The 20,133-nt window shown below is 40.1% G+C and overlaps 1 protein-coding gene across 7 annotated transcripts; it reads left to right on the plus strand.

Annotated features, from left to right (window-relative positions):
- Window positions 1-1,063: 1,063 nt before the first annotated feature.
- On the plus strand, window positions 1,064-17,655 carry LOC111253631 (aldehyde dehydrogenase 1A1-like). Of its 7 annotated transcripts, none has more exons than XM_086974041.1 (17): window positions 1,064-1,750; window positions 4,417-4,496; window positions 4,785-4,871; window positions 5,517-5,596; window positions 5,902-5,980; window positions 6,098-6,224; window positions 6,379-6,440; window positions 6,572-6,697; window positions 6,823-6,915; window positions 7,054-7,125; window positions 7,344-7,488; window positions 7,627-7,721; window positions 7,896-8,049; window positions 8,257-8,402; window positions 8,521-8,618; window positions 8,739-8,778; window positions 10,144-11,451. In XM_086974041.1, the coding sequence occupies exons 2-17, from the start codon at window positions 4,440-4,442 to the stop codon at window positions 10,231-10,233; spliced, it is 1,551 nt and encodes a 516-aa protein (XP_086830167.1). In that variant the 5' UTR covers window positions 1,064-1,750; window positions 4,417-4,439; the 3' UTR covers window positions 10,234-11,451. The 7 variants fall into 7 exon arrangements, with proteins under 7 accessions (XP_086830167.1, XP_086830164.1, XP_022669071.1 ...); XM_086974038.1 differs by lacking the exon at window positions 1,064-1,750 and adding an exon at window positions 2,532-2,610; XM_022813336.2 differs by lacking the exons at window positions 1,064-1,750; window positions 10,144-11,451 and adding exons at window positions 2,562-2,743; window positions 15,287-17,655.
- Window positions 17,656-20,133: the final 2,478 nt, after the last annotated feature.

Genomic DNA, 20,133 nt, shown 5'->3' on the forward strand with positions numbered 1-20,133 from the left:
CAGTTTAACGCTATGAGGCTAGAAATGTTTAAATAAACTTTGAAGACGTTTTGTTCCAGCTAAGTTCATCTCAGTTTTATGCCGTCTAGGAAGCTCTCTATTGTACGTTAGTAGCAAAACAGTTGCAATTAGTTCTCAGATCAAATGCCGACGGCGCCATTTAGTAGCGCACAATGAGATAGTTAATTGTGCAGCAGCTTTTTCGTGACTTTGTCGCAGTTTGCTAATAAACACATAAGTTTTTTTTTTTATATGGAACAGGTTTGGGAAAAAATGGCCGACATTTTACGACCTTCAATAGGTATCATTTTGGAATCAAACGTTTCATAAATGCCATGTAAGATAAGATTGGCTTCAAATACGCGTACGAGTGAAGTCTTTGTATGTATAATAAAGAAGAGTCCATAATACCATTAAGTGAAGACTCGACTTAGTAAAGAATGAAGCTAGGAATGATAACATGCGCTGATAGCCATGGATCCAAGCAGAATTGGGTCCCACCATTAAGGGAAGGTTCCATTGTGCTCTGGGTTAATAACTACCAACTTGATTAAGTGGAGGCAATTCGTTAATGAAGGGTAGAGATTCGCTCTAAAGAAAGAATTGAAAAACGAATATGTAAAAAAACAATAAGTAACTTAGGGCTGGCTATTTCACCGTAGCCATTTATCGAAAGCTAGAAAAACGGTTATATGTCTATATTTCACCATAATCTTTTTTAAAGCTCCAACTATATGTCAATGCTGAGATATATAAATCATAAGGATTTTCTAATTTTGTTAGTTAATCAATAAAGATATTTTAATCAAACTGAGATGCTGGTAGCAGATTAGGTGGCTTCGTAAAACCGACGCTCTAGCCAAAATAGCCTAATGTTCCACCTTCGATCGCCTCTAATTTATCGGATCACAACCACATGAAACTGTGACCTTCCATACATAGCCATGCACGTTGTCATCATGACACCTATAAACCGGCGTGAACAATATGGCGAAATGATCAGAGTCGGGAGGAGTTGTTCGAACGGCTGGTTAATTGGGAGTCACCGTTTTGTGGGATTCGAAAAGAGGATATTTAAGCAGTGGAATGAGTATAAAATGCTCAGGAAAACGGAGGAGTGGCCCGTGTTCGACTGGGATATCAATACCTGGCAAACGTACAAGAAAAAATTGTGCGAGCATTTTCCGGAGGAGGCCAGCTTACCACAACAGTTCTTCAGTCGCGATAAGACGCTCAGTGAGTTTACTAATGCCTAGCAATCTCTGTTAGATGAGCAGGTTGTAAAATTTTGGTGTATTCTTATATAGCATTAGAAAAAGCACCTTTTGCTAACTTTTTTGCCGCACCGAACATAACCTATGCTGAGTTAGTCCCTGCGCTGAGAGACTATATTCTATAGGAACATGGCACTTACTGGTAAAACTTTCCAAGTGAACTGTGTTAACTTCGTATTATGTGCGCACAATCGGAATTGACTACCCTAGTGCAGTCTGAGGTACTTGTCGGCTCATTATTTCTACCACCGAAAATTTTATAATGTCAACCTCAAGGCACATCAATGGGCAAGCCATTAATTAATGGGTGCTAGTAATCAGTGTAGTGCAAAAAAAATTCAATTTCGCGGCTTCTTGCTCAGATAAAGCACCCTGTACCGTTTTGACTCGAAAAAATTGCCAACCAAAGTGTCATTACGATCACCGAAGCGCAGAAAAGCACGGACCCGCGTAAGGTACTTCAGGGGACGTCAGAGGTAGGTACCTATGCTTCTTGGTAAAGTACACCAGTTGCAACTGAGAACATTCGCTAGGTCAGCGTGGTTAAGTTTAAATAGATCAAATATTGTAATATTAATATATAATAATATATATAAGTACATATCTGCAAGTGTATAAATACAGAGCAAGTGGCTGTGAAGTGCTCGTTTTCGCCAACCAACGATAAAGCTAAGCCAGTCTGCTTACTTATATATATACTTACTTATATATATATAAATAAGTATATATAACGAGTAGTGCCTACTATTTTAAACGTCAAAAAAATTCACTGATCACTGCCATTATTACATAGGGTTTATGTGAAGAAGTGTAGAGTAGAGGCACTTAACGCTGAATAGTAAATAAAATACAATGAGTATTGTTCTGTTTTTCGCAGCGGGTTGTTAGTAGTCGGAACTTTAATGGAAGCTTAAAATTACCCCAGATATAATTTTTAACCTTACAGCAGGGATAGGGTTACAGTACAGCAAATCCTGTCATTTTTTAATAGATCGCGGCCTCCGAGCGAAAAGTTGCCTCATAAATTTAGCCTATACATTAATGAAAGATTTCCATTTAGCTAATGAAACTAAATATCAAGTCTCTGTATTATTTGCCAATTCTACGTGGCTGGACAGAGTTAACAGTCAAAAGAGTACCTGCGTCGATTACAATTTCTTTATGCTGTTTATGTTCACTATGATCCTAAACTGAGTGATCTTTGCGAAGGTGACCCTCTTGTTGTATCTGGGTGAGGGTGAATGTCCCTTTCTCTGGTTATATAAATTATCGAATGAAAACAATCTCATGACTTAGCAACTACAGCAGACGAGCTGGTGCTGTTCGATTGCCTGTGGTGCGTACACGAATTAGTCAACTACTTGTGGCTTCTAGAGATGATTTTTGATGCCAATCGTTGATTTCTGTCCTATATTCTACTGTCAGTTAGCGTTAGTGATTGCGTGGCGTTTCCCTGTTCACATTTGACGGTAAGCGGTATCCGGTAATGATAGGCACCTTTCAATCTATAATCTATTCCGGCAGACAAACGCGATTGTGTATGCGTTTGTGACAGCAGGCACGGGTAATAGTTCTTCGCTCTGTAGTTTTGAAGTAATGTATCGTTTTCTTTTCCCTGTAATGACTAACTTACCGAAATGATATACTGTAGTATGTCATGTAAGTAGAGTTGATTCCGGAGCATTTTTAATTCAAAATTTATTCAGATCGGTAGGTTGGTAAATACCATTAGTTATTTATTAGAGAGCAGATTCTGTTTAGCCAAACTTGTTTTATATATGAAGTTATAGTCTCATTTACGATGAGTATGCAGATGACCTGAGATACAGAAGTGACATGTGCTTGGGAATTTTCGCGATCACTCGTGACCATGAAATGGTCACGAGTGATCGCGAATGTGTTTCAATCGTGTGAATCGCTCAATGTATTTCATACTATTCGCGTGACCTTAACGTGGTAGTTTTATGGCGCTTTCCGGCGATATAGACGACTTTTTATGTCCACCAAAGTGCACGATTGACACACGCCGTCATTGGCCTGGTTGGAGAAAACAGGTTTAGGTAACACCGAGACGCGTAGGATTGCAGAGTTCTATATACAAATACAGATTATTGATAGACGTATTTTGGCTTGACGTGCTTGACTTTGGATGAGTTTTTTATGGCTCACATAACAGTGTATGAACTATAATAATGCACTGCCAAATTGGATAGATGAACACTTACCGTTACTAATCGAGAAAATAAGAGTGGGAATATGTATTCTGCCTTCAATGTCTGCCTTATGAAAACCGTTTATATTTAGTCACCGATTACGCTTAGTCGAGCATAATTGCAGTTTACCAGCTGTTGGTGGAATAGATTGACCCTTTTTTGAATGAATTGCTTTCTGGTCTAAGATGTAAGTCTTTGCATTTAGATGCATTCGTGTTATGTTAGATCCAATCTTTGATCTGGCTTGACGCATAAGTTTTCTCCTATGAAGGACCAATATGGAGGTGTTACGATGAGAACTTATATGGCGCTTCTAACAGTTACCGTGAAATTTACACTTCGCAGCGTAGTCTATTACTATAGTCTCCATTAATCATAGCCTTAACTCTAGACATAACGTACTATTTCTATCATTTTTTAGCTGTCACCAAGTCATTGTTTGATCGAATAAGAACCTGCCACACATGTCAAGCTAAACGTAGAATTAATTTGCTAGATTCTAAATTGTTCGCCCTATATAAAATCAATAAACAGATAAAACAATAGAAAATAAATAGCAGTATCATAGATATTCTCATGCTATCGACTAAAACAAAGCTGCCGTGATGTCGTGCGGGAGGAGAGCTCTTTCACTGTCTCTGTGAGTGCCAGGGGATCAGGAGGCGGGATGTACAAGAACACTTAGATATAGACGTCATGGTACGACATTGCATACGTGAATATATACATCTAGTTGGATGTATCAGATGGATTTTCTTTTTTAAGGATTTTTTTAAATGGCCTGACATGACAGGTCACTGACTGGATTTTGTGCGTTACCGACTCTGATTATCGCTTTCGCTATTATTAATAACAGAAAGGCATTTTTGAGAAGTGTTTTGATATTGTAAATATTTTTCTAAATCGCGACTTTACAAAAAATATTATAGATTGAACTAAGGAATTATCTACAATGACCGGGACCGACGAATCGTCTACAATGGTAAAGCCCACCATTAAGTATACCCAGGTTAGTAGAACAAGGTACATATCATTGATTTAAGCTTTATTTCGACGTGTGCTAATAATATACACAATATTTAGCGCAAACGATAGATAAGCTTATATGTAGTACATTTGTTCCTTATTTCATCAAAATCGAATTTCTGTGCCACGCGTGCACGATGATTATAATGAAGAGCGCTCACGTCAGATACAGATAACCGTCGATTACATGCAACGTACACATATTGAGAGAACTTCTACATTTATTAAATTTCTCTAATTAAATGTATGTTTATATTGCAAATGGTTACAGTTGTTCATCAACAATGAATTTGTCGACTCTGTTTCGGGGAAAAGGTTTAGTACTTTTAACCCGACCAACGAGGAGCTCATTACCGAGGTTGGATACATACCAAATTTGATCCAAATACATCTTTCACTACTTACTGTGTACACATATGTTGTTACAAAATATCTGTGATAATTTGTTAGATTCTTCTTCTATTTGCTCTCTGGATTTGATTATTGGGAAAATTCGTTGTGAGAAAAGTAACCCTTAATAGAAATTTTTTGCGCGCATTTTTGCAACTATGGGCGGTTCTAAATTCTAGACTGGCCTTGTGGAACATCATTAGCTGTCAGAATAATACTATGTTGGATCGTATTGGTGGAAGAAGTGCTCGCCTGTGTGTCCTGTCATTATTACGTCAGGCGGTGTCCTTTGCAGTGTCATGGTTGAAGTAGAATATAGTCGTATCGGACGAAGAAACTTGTTTCTTCGCGCCGGGGGCAATAAAGCATTCTTTTGCAAACATCAGAAATCTTGATAGATCGAATAAATAAACAAAAAAAAATAAGCGAAAACTTTGGGCGGTATTTATCTTGCTAAACGCTACAGATATTTGCAGACGAAACTATATATCCGTATAGGAATGTAGAAGTACTGCACACAGCGTGGGTATTTTCTTCGTGGTCAGTGAGTACAAATTGTCGGTATAGCATGAGCATGGCAGGTGATTGCGTGTGTCTTTGGTGCTTATTGCAGGTCAGTGAGGCCGATGCCGCCGATGTCGATCGTGCCGTTGCGGCTGCGAAGGCCGCATTCAAACGCGGTAGCCCCTGGAGGTATAGTCGAATTCAATAATTGCAACTTGTCGAATGAATGAATGAACGAACACCAGGATGTATTTTCGTGTCTAAAATATTTGCAGTAGGTCAATGTGATATGTAGAAGATTGACATGGACATTATGCTAGCTTATATGTAACTTTGATCGCGCTACCAAGTGTTTTTAGCAAACACAGACTGGAGCAACATTCAATGATTTCCCTTTAATTCTAACAAAAATAATATTAGAATAGCACTTCACGTAGTACAATGAAGCGATCTCGTCTTGTTAATGACTTTCTTGCCTTTACTATGCGAATTAGAACAATGGATGCATCGCAACGCGGAGTTCTCCTCAACAAGCTTGCCGACCTAATCGCTCGTGATAAGGTTTATTTGACTGTAAGTATTTTATTATACAGGCCTTTTGTTTATACAAGGCCTGACGAAATGTGTTATTAAAGAACTCGAAATAATAAATTTTGGTACCCATTCCGAGCATTTGTCTTACATTTTCAGAATTTGGAGGTACTCGATAACGGTAAGCCATATGCGGAGGCAGATTTCGATATGGACTGCGCAATTGCCACGTTTAGATACTATGCCGGTTGGAGTGACAAGATTCACGGAAAGACAATCCCTGCAGGTAAAAAAAGGGGTTTTGGACCTATTTTAAAGTGATTGTGTAGTATCTTGGCATGGATAAATTAAAATTTAGGTTTGTGCATAAGAATTCAAATAATTACGTTAAATCTTTAGAGACCAGATAAATGCTCTACACAAATTTCTGGATGTTGCAGATGGACTTGTTATGAGCATGACTCGTCTTGAGCCCATTGGTGTTTGTGGCCAAATTATTCCAGTAAGTACGAAAATCCCATCTCTTAACTTAATGTCTCGCGCAAACTCGTCATACATTCCATACGTGTACTTGTTAGTAACAAGTGTACACTGCGTCTTGCTTATAACGTGTTGCTATTTCCTGAACTGCAGTGGAACTACCCGGTCCTGATGGTTTCTTGGAAACTGGCACCGGCGCTCGCTAGTGGAAATTGTTGTGTCCTAAAGCCGGCTGAGCAGACACCCTTGACCGCCCTTTATATAGGGGCCCTCATTAAGGTACTATACTAGATATCCTTTAGATTTACTTTTCTCATCTGATTTCAAATTCCGGGTAATTTCATCCTGGAACGATAAAACGTCTACGATTTTACAGCATTTTTACAATAAACATAATTTTATAGGAGGCCGGTTTTCCTGCCGGAGTCGTCAACATAGTACCCGGATTCGGTCCTACTGCTGGTGCTGCAATTTCCCATCATAATGACATCGCTAAGGTAAAACGATACATCAATAGCCATCAGAGCACTCTTATATTTCTTATATTTTCTCAACGAGGTTGTTTTTCCTTGACGGTTCATACTTTTTTACTTATACGCGGTGCAACAGACTTATGTTTATTGCATCATTCTTAGGTTGCCTTTACGGGTTCTACTGTCGTTGGGCGACTGATTCAGAAGGCGTCTGGAGAATCAAATTTAAAAAGAGTGAGTATCATATACGAGTGCTAGCGATCACAACGGTACAATGGATGAAAAGAACGAACATCGTGTAATGCAACATCACTATATAATCTTGCACTAACGCATTGTGTATGTATATATATATACTATTGAATTATGGTTTAATGGTAATTATATAGTTTAATCCAACTCATCCATAGCGACCAATGCTAAATTTTAGTGTTTTTATTCGGTTTCATCAGGTAACGTTGGAGCTGGGTGGGAAAAGTCCTTTGGTAATTTTTGATGATGCCGATGTTGAAGACGCCGCCAACATTGCACACGCCGCTGTGTTTGCCAATATGGGGCAATGCTGTTGTGCAGGCACAAGGACCTTCGTTCAGGAAGGTCAGCTACATACATGAGCTACGAGATAGATGACAGATAGTTGTCTAGGCTCTATCTAGGCAGAATGTTCAAACTAATGGGCGGAAAAGTTTTCGGTAGAAGGCAATTCTGATAAGTTCATATTATGTACGATTACAGGTATCTACGATGCGTTTGTCAAGAAGGCTCAGGAACTAGCAGAGAAACGCAAAGTTGGCTCTCCGTTCGACAAAGACGTAGTTCAGGGCCCACAGGTATCGTCATTCATCTAATCCTGTTCCCAGTGTAGTATTATTAAGCATTATGCATTATGTAAGCTTATTATGCACTATGTACAAATTTTAGCGTCTACATATCTAAATGTTAAGCATCAGTATTATCTGATCTGCGGGTTGGCCGAGGTTTGCGTCATTAACTTTATCTTGCAGATCGATATCCGGAAGACTAAAAGGATCATGGCTCTAATCGAGAGTGGCAAACAGGAGGGCGCGCGTTGCGTCGCTGGAGGAGCTCGTCTCCCTGGCAAAGGCTTTTTCATTCAGCCAACAGTATTCGCAGATGTTGAAGACCATATGCGCATTGGTTAGTAACTAGTGAGCTTTGGGGTCAGTGCTGATTTTTCTTGTTTCTAATTCTCTTAAACTCTAAAGCGCAACTAGGCTTTGAGACACCCGAAAAATTTTGTAACCGATTAACGAAGCAAGAGAAAGAGCAGCTATCGCAATACATGGAAGAAAGCGCAGAATTTCACTTTTGCCGTTGCTTGCATCACTACTTTTATTATTTAAGCTCGCGAAGAGATCTTTGGACCGGTTCAGCAGATCCTGAAGTTCTCGACAATGGAAGAGGTTTTGAGGCGCTGCAACGATACACAATATGGGTTAGGTTCCGGTGTGATCACCAAAAGCATTGATCGTGCTCTCACCTTTGCTCAGGTATATCGACTAAATTAAGACCGTTCCTTCACTTTATTCGCATTGCAGCTAATCAACATATTATAACGTAATCGCAAACACCATATCGTTTTCATAGAGAATTTTGTCTCATTTTTAGGGTATCGAAGCTGGTTCCGTTTGGGTTAACTGCTATGATGCTACCATGGTTCAAACACCGTTCGGTGGTTTTAAGCAAAGCGGTCACGGACGTGAATTGTAAGCATGGCTTAATAATTTTTGTACCTTTATCGTATGCGTACACGTACATGCTTCGTCAATTAGCTGAAATCGAAATATTTGGTCAATTAGTTTCTGACAGGAAGATTTTTTTTGCAGAGGTTACGCCGGTATATACGAGTATCTAGAAATGAAGACGGTGAGTATTCGTTTTTGTGCAATTTCTTAGAATGCGTTTCTGTTACACAGAATGCTATTTTAAGCAAATGTAGATAATTTTTTCGAGTAGAATCTCGTAAAAGAGGAAAGTTTGTTGACATGTAAAAGCTTTTTCTATATCTTTAGGTAACCATTAAAATCCCACAAAAGAATTGAAGTAACGGACTAGACGTGATCCTGGATGTGGTTTGTTCTTCGGATGTAAGGGAAAAACCGTGAGGCTGATAGCCTCGGCCAACATCAGAAGATATAGCGTACCTGAAAATTTCAATAATTTCTTGATAATAATTTTATAATTTACATATTATATCGTTTTCATTATAGATAGATAATAATCCTGAGTAGGTATCAAGTCGAGCTTGGCGTATCGTTACGAACTCCTTATTACGCTGTAAGTCAATATAGTCATTCCATTCCCATACTTGTTTTGCGGTCCATTTACCCATGTGATATTTGTGGCGTCTTATACAGCGAATAGGTCCCGTTCCTACGTCGGTACGCCGTTCCTACGGTACGTCTTATTGCGTACTGAAGGCCAGCAGCTTTACACAGCGTTGGCTTTCTTCTATGCAGCGATATGAAGGTCTCAAAATAATGATAAATTAGGAGCTTCTGTTACTGAAGTATCAATATGTTTACCATATGAGACATAATGGGTCATTTTCAAGTAAGTAGTTTGAGGCATCTATTTTTTGGTTCCCTTGTCACGCGTTTATCTAAAATAGCTTCTGGTATAGAAGTGACAGAAGTATGTGTATTCCCATCTTCCCCACCCCGAATCAGATGACGATAACGACAGTAATAACAATAACAACGGCTATGGTGGCTGGGAAGAAAGGGATCAAAATGATTTGATTTCTCTTCTTATAATGGTCGACTAACTTCCGTGAGTAGTGATTGGTACCGCCGTACATAGTCAGCTACTATTGTCCCTACACCGTTTGACCTTAAGCAGCAGAAGCCCGCGAGAAATAAACAACGGAGAGATGCAACCAGGTTGCAGTTCCGTTTAAGAAATTGCAACAGTAGGAAAAAGTGGCGAAAAACATAAGAGTTGAGTGAAAAAAACTGTCGTACGGTTGGACGGGGAGTGCGAAGCGGAGGAGGCGGCAGCGGCTAGAAGGCTAAAAAGTTGCAAAAAAATTGGGTCCCTCAGTCGATGGCACCACTTCGCGAGAGGTCCTTGCAAGTCTTAAGCCTGGACTGGCCGTCTACCCTGCATGATGATAGCATCTAGGTAAGAGAGAAAGTGGTGATGTCTGAGACAGACTGGGAGATTGATGAAGAGCTAGAGTATGTTAAGAGAAACAACGCTTTACCCACCTATATGTTGCCGTGTATTTAGGTGGCTGCTATGAAGGCTGATATAAAGGCGTGGAACGCGGAAGTAGCGGCGTCTGACACACACCGCAACACTTCAGAACTTCGCCACTGAGTGTTGCTCCGATAGCGCTGCGCCGCGGCGGTCGCGTTGTTGATCGTCTCGTCTCAATCGATGTTGCTCAATCGTTACTGTTGCTGATAGTAGTGTTGGCCTGAAGCAGAAGGAGCATCCGAACAAACGGCGACCCACAGAAAGAATGCAGGGGGTTCGAGACATGAGAATGGGGACGGAGCAAGTTCTATTGAAGGCTGCTGGAGCGACGGCGGCACGAGTCTAGTAGTGCACGACGCATGAGAACTGTCTACAATACAGAACTCGCACGAATACTGATACTGCTACTGGGCCAGCAGACTTATCGGGTGCACCGAGTGCGCTGAGATCACTGCAGCCTTCGGTACCGCCGTCCTCGTCGCCGCGTCGATCCTTGCGGGTGGCTGGTGCATTGTGTATTTAGAGGACTACTTGAGCAGCTATCGCTTTTAAAGACAAAGTTGTGGATTGAGATTTTTATGTGCAAAACAACCAACAAGGGCTGATGCAGATCGACACACAGGCTAGGACTAACGCTGACACTAACCGAGAGAAGGAGAAAGACAAGCTGATACGTTCCTGTAATCACTTTCTGTAGCGGAACAGATGCATGTGAAGGTAGAGGGAACACGTTAGTGTCGAGTAGTCGTGTGTTCCTCTTAAAGATACTATTATTAGCAGTGGCAGTTGGCGTAGCTTTTCATATATGTGAATGTGTGGGTGAACGGGTGAATGGGTGTGTCACTGAGTGGATTGGGGAGAGTCAATGGAAAGGCGACAGCCTCGTTAGTAGTAGGTAGGCGGATCATCACCGACAGGGAACGGCCTGCTTTGACCCGCAGACTGAGGCCCTCCCTTAAGTGCTACCGAAGGTTACGACGGCTAAGAGAACCCGGAACTTGAACGACGACGATAACAACAACAATCACGACAACAGCAGCAGCAGCTTTAAGATCGTTAACGGGCGTAAAGCGACTCCTTCATATTCTCGTTTAATGGCATTAGATTAATATTAACATCAGAAGTTCCTGCCACAAGTTTTCTCCTCCTGGTGTTATAGTTGTTGACCATCAAGAGGCACTATCAAGGTACTCATAGGCAGTGTCTATGTCGTCGCCAGAACTGACAAGAAACAAACACTGCACAGTTCGCATCCGCCTCGTCGTTGATCCGCCGTGGTATTTAATCACGGCAAAAACAAAATAAAAACTCATGAGAACTTGATTTCATATCGCTATATATTGACTAGCAGTGTTGTGTATGTGTATATATAGGTATATATATGAAAACCGTTGTTCTTCGCGCGTATTTTGTATACATTTATTTCGAAATCGAAGTGTTATTGTGTGTATTGTGTATACTATATAATGCAGTGAGTCACGCATTAGGCTTCAGCAGCCTAGGTGTTGGTGTATATCCTAGTGTAATCGCTCTACATGGAGACCAATTGTCACAGGTGAGTTGGGAACGTTTGGGCAGGTTTTGGACACCGGTAGTTCGTAGCTTACTGCATTGTCATCGTGGTCTATCGTCGGTGGCCCGTGGCATTGTGGTAAGTATACAAGTGCGCATAGATGTATTGTACGACAGTAAGCTCCTGAAACGATAACGGACGATCGGACAATGCTGAAGTGGTTTAGGCTGGGAGTATGGTGTAATGCTTTGCGGTAAAAAGTAGTCCAGAAAGATTCTGACATAGTTGTCTAGCTAGCCACCAAATCCCCTCCCTTCGTCCCGACGAAACTTTCGTTTGGCACCTGTTTGGCGGACCAGCAGCTGTGAAACCCCGATGAACAACAGTGGCCAGTCGAGACAAAAAGCTGGCCGATTGTTGCACATACCTTTTACTGTATTGCTCATGTATGCATTGCGCAATTTGTAGCACGTAAACGCCAGAGTAAGCTAATTGATATCAACGACCTTAGGGTAGAAACGGACGCTTAGGAACTCATGGGTCAGTAGAAGTTCTTTTTATTGATGGTATAGAGCTTGTCGAATGGGAGTTCTTTAACCTGAATAATTTCTAAAAGGTACTTGCATCTAGTTACAATTTGTGGCAAAAATCTAGCTATAAGACGTAGTTTTTTTGATATAGTAAAGCTTTGGGAGTAGTAGTTGGCTGGCTGCTATATTAAATGTGAATTATGCAAGTCTACGGAGTAGAACCTTGAGAATAAATCGCCGAGAAAACAATTCGAAAACAATTCTTGAAACGAAGTATGTACCCCAACGAGACCAATATTAATTAATCGCTTCAACCTGAAACGAAAAAACATTTGGCAAATATTACTTTGTGAAAGGGAGAACCTGTTGTAACTGAAGGAGCAGGGACATCTGTACATAGAAAAAAATACATTTTTCTTCACGTCTATTCAAATTAGTTGGCTGATACTCATTAGTAATCATAAAGAACGAACTTTGATTGATCTCGTTTGATTTTTCAACTTTATATATATATGTAAACTTATCGTTAGTGCCATGTATTTAAAAATATTTTCACGGGACTATAATAACGTTTTAGTTGCTGCGGGTCGTAACGTGATTTCTTTGGGCACAATCAAATATTTGGTGGCTGATTTCGAGAAATAGTCAATTTCTAGCTAGATTGTCGGTAACTACTCCAAAACTACTTGAGACGTCGACCGTTAACACGCGTAATACAGAGGGTATTGAGTACTCCCGCAATAGGAGTAAGCAGGTTAGTTATTATAGCTTATCATAGTTATAGCAAACTGATTCAATAGATCTTGTTGAGATGTTGCTGTTGTGCCGACTCGAATGTAAGAGCTCCGGATCAATTGATTCGATTATATGGACCCATTACGAAACCACTTTATTGTCTGGCCTAGGAAATGTTTTTTAAAGACTAATGATTAGCATCGTGTAAAGACCTCATCTAGGTTTTTCTGAATTATCTGTAAAGGCAATCCCTTTGTCTAAGGCAGTCTTAAGCTGTGAATACCCGAGAGTTAGTTTGTTATGATGAACGGTCGCTATTTGCCTCGATTTTCGTGACATCACAGGCAACCTGACTAAAAAATTGACTGCTCTATGACTTCTGCGATCTGAAGAACTGTATAAACCGAAAATGTGACATGATTACTCTTTACGACTAAGCTCGCTTTAGCATCCTGCCAGTGCGATGGGCATATCGGTAACAGCAAACAAAAAAGAGCAGAGCTTCCCGCACATAGCCCTAGGCCTCCGGACATAACAAAAATGAATTGAGCAATATATGAGTATTCCTCGCGCTATTACCGTACTCTCCGAAATTGTATCTGCCAGAAAGTTATAGAAAAACTTTCAACTTTAACCAGTATCATTAGTACCGGTAATTCATCGTTTCGTTAGGACAGGTGCTTTATTTCTAAATTTGATTTTCTCAAGCACCGGAATTTTGCATGGGTGCCGCCATTTTAGCGATCGATTCGTGATTTATTTTATGAAGTTGATAATGCAGTTATAAAAAACGTTCTCATTACGTAGCCTTATACGTATGTAATTCCACATTGAACTGACGCAAGTATAGTAGCGTACTATGTTGCTATTCAGTCCTAATTTCACTTTCGAAATTGCATACCAGCATCAAATTTGTCCTCGATAGACAGAGGCAGAGCGCAATTGTCGTGACTCTAGTACTACTGATTTGCATAATTCCCACATGCACACCCAGAATTGCTTTGTCATGCAGTGTACAAGCTCATCTACGAAATCACCTTACATCGGCGATAATGTTGACGCCGGTGCCCCGGGCGCGACCTTCTCAATCACCGTGACTAAGCAGATAACATTAGATCAATCAAAATGATTGAAAAACTATTATAGCCGTTGCGTATGCAAATGTTGATATATTTAAAGCCGTAGCGATTTTATACGAAAGCAAAGAGTTCTCTTGTCAAGGAAATGACAAGGAATTTTGTGATTTTTAATTGAGTACGGTAATTTATTTGTAGAAATGTCTGCCGTCAACGTCCGATACACATGCGGACTGACTGTATTGCTTTCAAAGTGAGATCTAGGAGCATGACCCATTGAAAGCCTGTGGGAAAGGCAGAGACTACTGAAACGTTCGCTATGGGCTGCTTGAAAAAAATCTCTGATCAGTGGCAATATTTATTAAATTTCCGATTTCTTGTCCTATTCAACTCATTTAAATTTAGTTTATTTATTACTTATTTATTTTATACTCTTTATTTTATCTATATTATATTACTGATAGTATTATATTATTACTATTATAAGTTAGTTCTCTAACAGCGAAACCTTTAGAGGTCTCCGATAGAAAAATTCCGATCTGTACCACCTGCAGTTGTTTATACACCTGTGCTAAGTTACATAATTAACGTTCTTGTCTATCAAATTTGTAAGTTGAGTTAATAATAATAATGATACATGGATTTTGTCGTATGCCGTTTTCTCTGCAATTTTCTACGAATTATTGCATAAAAGCCTACTAACGGGTTAATTTTCAAATTGCATGCGGAAGGCAAAGGCATCTACGAAGCTCGCAATGAAACATCTTTCTAGATTTTTCGTTTTTAATTTATTCTTTATTAGCATTATCATTGGTATTCAGCCTGTAGTATTCAGCAAATGTGTATGGCTACACGTTGCCTTAATAAATGTGAGAGAAGCATGCGTTCGTATCAATCAAGCGTTGCTTTCGGTTGCATTCTGACTAGCGTAATAGAGAGATTCAAGTTATGGTCTCGTAGGCTACAGAAACTGGACATATTATTTTTTCTTTCGATATGTAGTGATGAAAGTGTCTTTATCTTTTTAACTAGAATCATAGAGAATAGGCAAAAAAATTATTTTCTCTGCGAGTAATCTATAAGAAGCCGTCACATACGCTTATGAAACAAGTCGATGACATTAGCCAAACGCGTTGGAAATTTGCAGCCAGCCAGCCAGCCAACTTCGCTTGTACACTGGAAAGTGTTAGTATAGTTACATATACTTCAATGAATCAAACTGACTTTATCCTCCGCACGTCTCAGCCTAGGAGTAGAGTTCTCCTTCTTATCTGACTAACGTTGTTTTTGCCACTTTGATTTTACTTCTTTGTCGTCAGCGACAACCGCAAAGTTCACGATTCATTCCCGTTCATTGATGGCGTTTCCGCCGGCAGAAATCGTACCAGTCGGTTGCACCTCGAGATACTTCCAACGCGGGTCGACTCCACTCTGCTCCAGATGATTATCATTCCGCGCGCTCTCAGGCATTTTTGTGCTGATCTCTGTCTTGGCGAAGATTTGTTTCGGATCTAAGTGATTTTTCTACTCCCCTTCGTTCGCTCGCCGCATCAACAGACGCCCCATTACCTACTTTCTTTCTCTCCTCGGCAATCTCTACGGACCAAGGAACTTCTTCGGGGACGAATGCAACTGTAAGGAGTAAATCGAGTGATTTTTCGTTCTCGACCCATGCTGGCCAGCCGCCGCCTATCGCCCTAACTCTAGCCAAACACAGACAGGCTGGCGCCAGCCCACCTGGGCTACCGGTTCGTACCGTACCGACGGCTGTGGAATCCAGGATAGATATACCGCGGCTGGCTGAAGCGGCTGTCCAAAGCTTGCCGTTACTGTACATCTACGGTGACATTACAACTATCAGCAACAGTCGTAGTTATAGTAGTACTTGTATCAAGGCGAAAAACGCAGATCACTCAAACCCCGATCAAAGTAGGCCGGGGCAGAGACTAAAATAGGCCGATAACTTGTCCTTTGGAGCCCTAGTTGCTAGCCCCTTATCGAGGGGTTAGTCCACACGATATGCTTTCTGTTGTGTTCCTATAGGGCAGCCATTGTATGTATGTCTCCACGCGAAGCGATTTCATAGCCGAAGTTGATATCGATGAATAGCCTCATCGGATGGGTCGCTGCCCCCCGCTGCCTCGACGGACAACGATTGCGTTAGATCTGCATCGTTCCGGCGGGTAAACGAAGGACAGACTATGCTCGGGGGCGATTCGGGACGCAGGGGCAAAGTAGCACAATACAAAGCGGCTATGAAATTCGTATGTGAAGTAGGATAACGCCAGCCACCATTGTGACATAGCGGTAGACTTAAAGAAGAGAACACAGGAAAGATAGATGGACAAAAAGAAAAGACGAATGGATAAGAGCTTTTTTCTGAATGGGCGTAAACACTCGTGTTTATTTCTCGTATCAAACATAGTAGTTATAGTGGCGTAGTAAAATCACATGGAAGCTCTGTGACGCTGACATAGACTAACGTACGTACTAGAATGCAGGAACGAATAGTGCGACTGAGCGCGATTTAAGCGGGCTGCTGATTTCAACGGTGACACCATTGCTGCTGGTAGTCGGCGCAGCCTGGTGGGGCAGACATACAGGACTATAAGTCATCGATAAGCATTAGCTAGTGTATGTAAATGAGCGTCTGAGATGTTTTATTAGAATAGTATTATGCAGAGAACAAAAATTCAATTGAGAAAACAACCCTTTGTTCTCTCTAACAATTTTCCTTCATCTCTAATAGAAGTCGTTTAGGTTATACTATGCACGTAAGTGTATGAATTATATATTCAATTGATTTACACCTTTACTAATACCAACGAGAATGTATGGCACATGAAAAACGTATTGTGTAATATAGATTAATTAGCAAAGAATGCAGATAATTACCTACACATTCTCCACACATATCCATTGTTTATACATTCGGTTGACTCAATGGTTTCGCGAGCTAGAATAAATTTGCTACGAAGATGATTGACTGTAAATTCGAAATTATGACTTGTTATATTTGTAAACTTCGCAGATTTGTCGTTGGGATAGGAAAGTGGCTCTGTACAATTGAAGCTATACATCTCTATTTTTTATTATAAAACAATGCGAGCAGCGCGAACTAGTTGACAAAAGCGTTTGTTAAAATGCAATATTTTAAATGCTAAGAATTGATGACATGTTGTTCTGTAGATACGGTGTACGATAGCGCCTCAATATCATTGTACCTAGCCAACATTAGAAGCTCCACTTCTTAACATGTTTTTACTGCAAAATTGCATAGCCATCGCACGCTAACGAATGAACGAAGCAGTCACCTATAACATGTCGAAGGATTTTCTGTGAGCTTCAAATGGATCTTTCAGTCGTCTTCATATACTAGTATTCCGATTTCTTGGGATACATTTTTTTGTGCCAGTGCAGAAATGACGCGTGTAACAAAAAAGCAGTACGTCTTAAAAGACATCAGAGAGTATAGATTATAAAATACTCAAAACAACAATGTCGTAAGCTGAAACCTACCGTAAGAGGTACGCACTAAAAACTCTGATATTCTGGCAGTTAGTCAGCTCTTAATTGTAATGTAATTAAATGTATATATTATTTTCTGCATTAATCTGATCTAGGGCAGACGGAGTCAAAAGGACACAATAAATCCTAGATTTAGTCGGCGTTCTCCGAAATCTAAAAACGTTTTATCTGTCGTGGATCTGAAAACTTTGGTACAATTAATACAAGGCGGCTGTTAAAAGTTAAGCAGACCCTTAGAACTCAGCTAGTTTTTTTCATAGATTTATAATTATGCGATTTTCATAATTGTAAATCGTTTAGAAAATGTAAGCGTGCGGAGTCCTAGTGCGCCGCATCGTTGTCACTTTTAATTTTATTTTCACCTAGAGGTACTCGTGACCTACAAACATACATTTGCGAATCGAAGCAAGAAAAAAAGCTGCTGTTCGATTGTGCTTACCGTCAACTTAGTGCTTCTTCCGGCCAGGTGTATTGTTCAAGAAGTAAGTCCTCGATTGGATAGCCTGCGACTCTACTGCACCACATTGTATCGATGGTTCTGTAAGTAACGACTGTTCTATTTGTAGAAGATATACCCTGGCCTAACTGGAGCATTGTCAGCGAGTATGGTGATACTCTACTGTTCAGATGATGGTTTTGTTATAGTAACCGGTACGGTTTAGTACAACGAAGCCGAAAAACGAATGCGAATGAAAGAGAAGAAGATATAGGTGTGTATCTAAGAAGTCAAGTAGATTGAACAAATGGGCGAGTGTTCATTTGTAGGCGCATTTATAACTATATTTCTATAGGTGTACGATGGAGCGGTGCACTGACTCGATCCTGGAGTGGCCATAGCGCCACGACTACCGAAAGTAACATTAATCGAACAGCGCTACCAGCTATTTAGTCGAAATTATAAGGCCTCCTTAACAAGCACCGGTTTCCTTCTGCCTGATCGAAATAACAGGATCTTTGAAATGCCAAAGCAACAACTTTAGATAGGGTTGGCGTTCGATAAAGATATCGGTAAGTAGGTGAATTCAGTTGATTTAGAACTATGGTATAACAAATTGAGGTCACAGCGGTATGAAGGTGGTCTTCTCGGAAGTGTTTGTGCGGTGCTCCCAGCGATGTATCAACAATAACCGACGATCACGAATACCCGAAGACTGGTATTGACGCCGCGTGGTAATGGTGTCTATAAAACGCCAATATAAAAGTTTTCCGGCCTTCGGTTCGTGGTAACGTAGACGAAATAGAAAAATTTTATATTACGTCCACACGTGGCTTTATTCAAAATTATCACGAAATGAAAACGAATGGATCAACGAACATCGGTCGAGCGGATCGTTGAGGTACCGTGAATACGAATTAACTGGCTTCACCTATATGAAATGAAAGCCAAATTGAACTCAGTTGATGCACGGTAAAAAAAGAATGTTGGAGTATTAGAACACACCGATTCGATATACAATAACGTGATTAGCAGTGTACAACATCATGGGTCCTGTATGTAATCTGAATTGACTGATTTTCGTTTATATGGTTTCCTTATGTTTCTTTCCTCTGGAAAGACCCTTAGCTGGAAAATTGAAAAGGGTCCGCTCCATATTTCAGAAATTACCATATCCCGAGCCTATACCTACATCGCTGACAGTATTTTTAATTGAAATTTGCCTCAGTCATCTGCGTAGGCCAAGTCATCGGTACGTACCCCACTTAAGCTCGAAAACTATTGCGATATCACTATTGTTAGTCATCTAATTTATGCCTTAATTATTCGTCAGGTTAGGAGACCAAGAAGTGACCATTAGAAAAGCCTAGTATTGTATTTGATTTTTTAATCAATTTTGCCATATATTGTTGGACCATCTTATTTACTATGTTATGTAAATTTACTATGTATGTGTAGATTATGTAGAATAATTGTATTTTTGAGTAAATTAACTTCTCCCCGAATCAGCTACAACCGAGACACAGAACGCGTTTCCGTTTTCCGCAGCGCTGCTTTTGCCGGCTTTTTATTTTATTATTTATTATTAATAGGAAGTCATTTTTGGATGTCGCTATGCGCAAAGCAACGACAATGCTAAGCCCAATGGGTCCACGCCTAATGCTTGTCCGACCATTTCAACCAAATACAGTTCGATACATGTAGGTCATAGCTTCGAAACTCTAACGATGCAAAAACATCGTCTGCTAAGTTAATTGACAGAAACGACAAACATTTTGGCCGTAGCGATTCTGTTGGAAAAATAAAAGAAAGCCATATAATCTATAAATTATGAATCGCTCATTGAAATAAGAACATAACGAACTAATTACCTGTAAAATGAAAATAAAAGTACATTACCCACAAATCTTTAAGGTAGTCGAAATTTTCTGCGATCCTTGTCGGTTTCAAGTAGAAGACTGCAACATATCAAGAAGCCATAAATACCAATTAATAAATGCACATAGTACTGATTGCTTTTTTCTCTGTTAGTTCTTAAATTAGCGTGGATGTGTGCCCTGAATAAATATATGGTAATCCCGGGTGGTTTTTAATATGCTCGTTTAATCGCCAGCTGACGAATCAGGCATCACTGATCGTATAGGACAAGAGTCGTCGGTATTTCGGGAAAAACATGTAACACTTTGTTCTTATGTTTATTAT

Source organism: Varroa destructor, unplaced genomic scaffold, assembly GCF_002443255.2.
Source record: "Varroa destructor unplaced genomic scaffold, Vdes_3.0 BEIS01000007.1, whole genome shotgun sequence".
In the NCBI taxonomy this organism is placed as follows: domain Eukaryota; kingdom Metazoa; phylum Arthropoda; class Arachnida; order Mesostigmata; family Varroidae; genus Varroa; species Varroa destructor.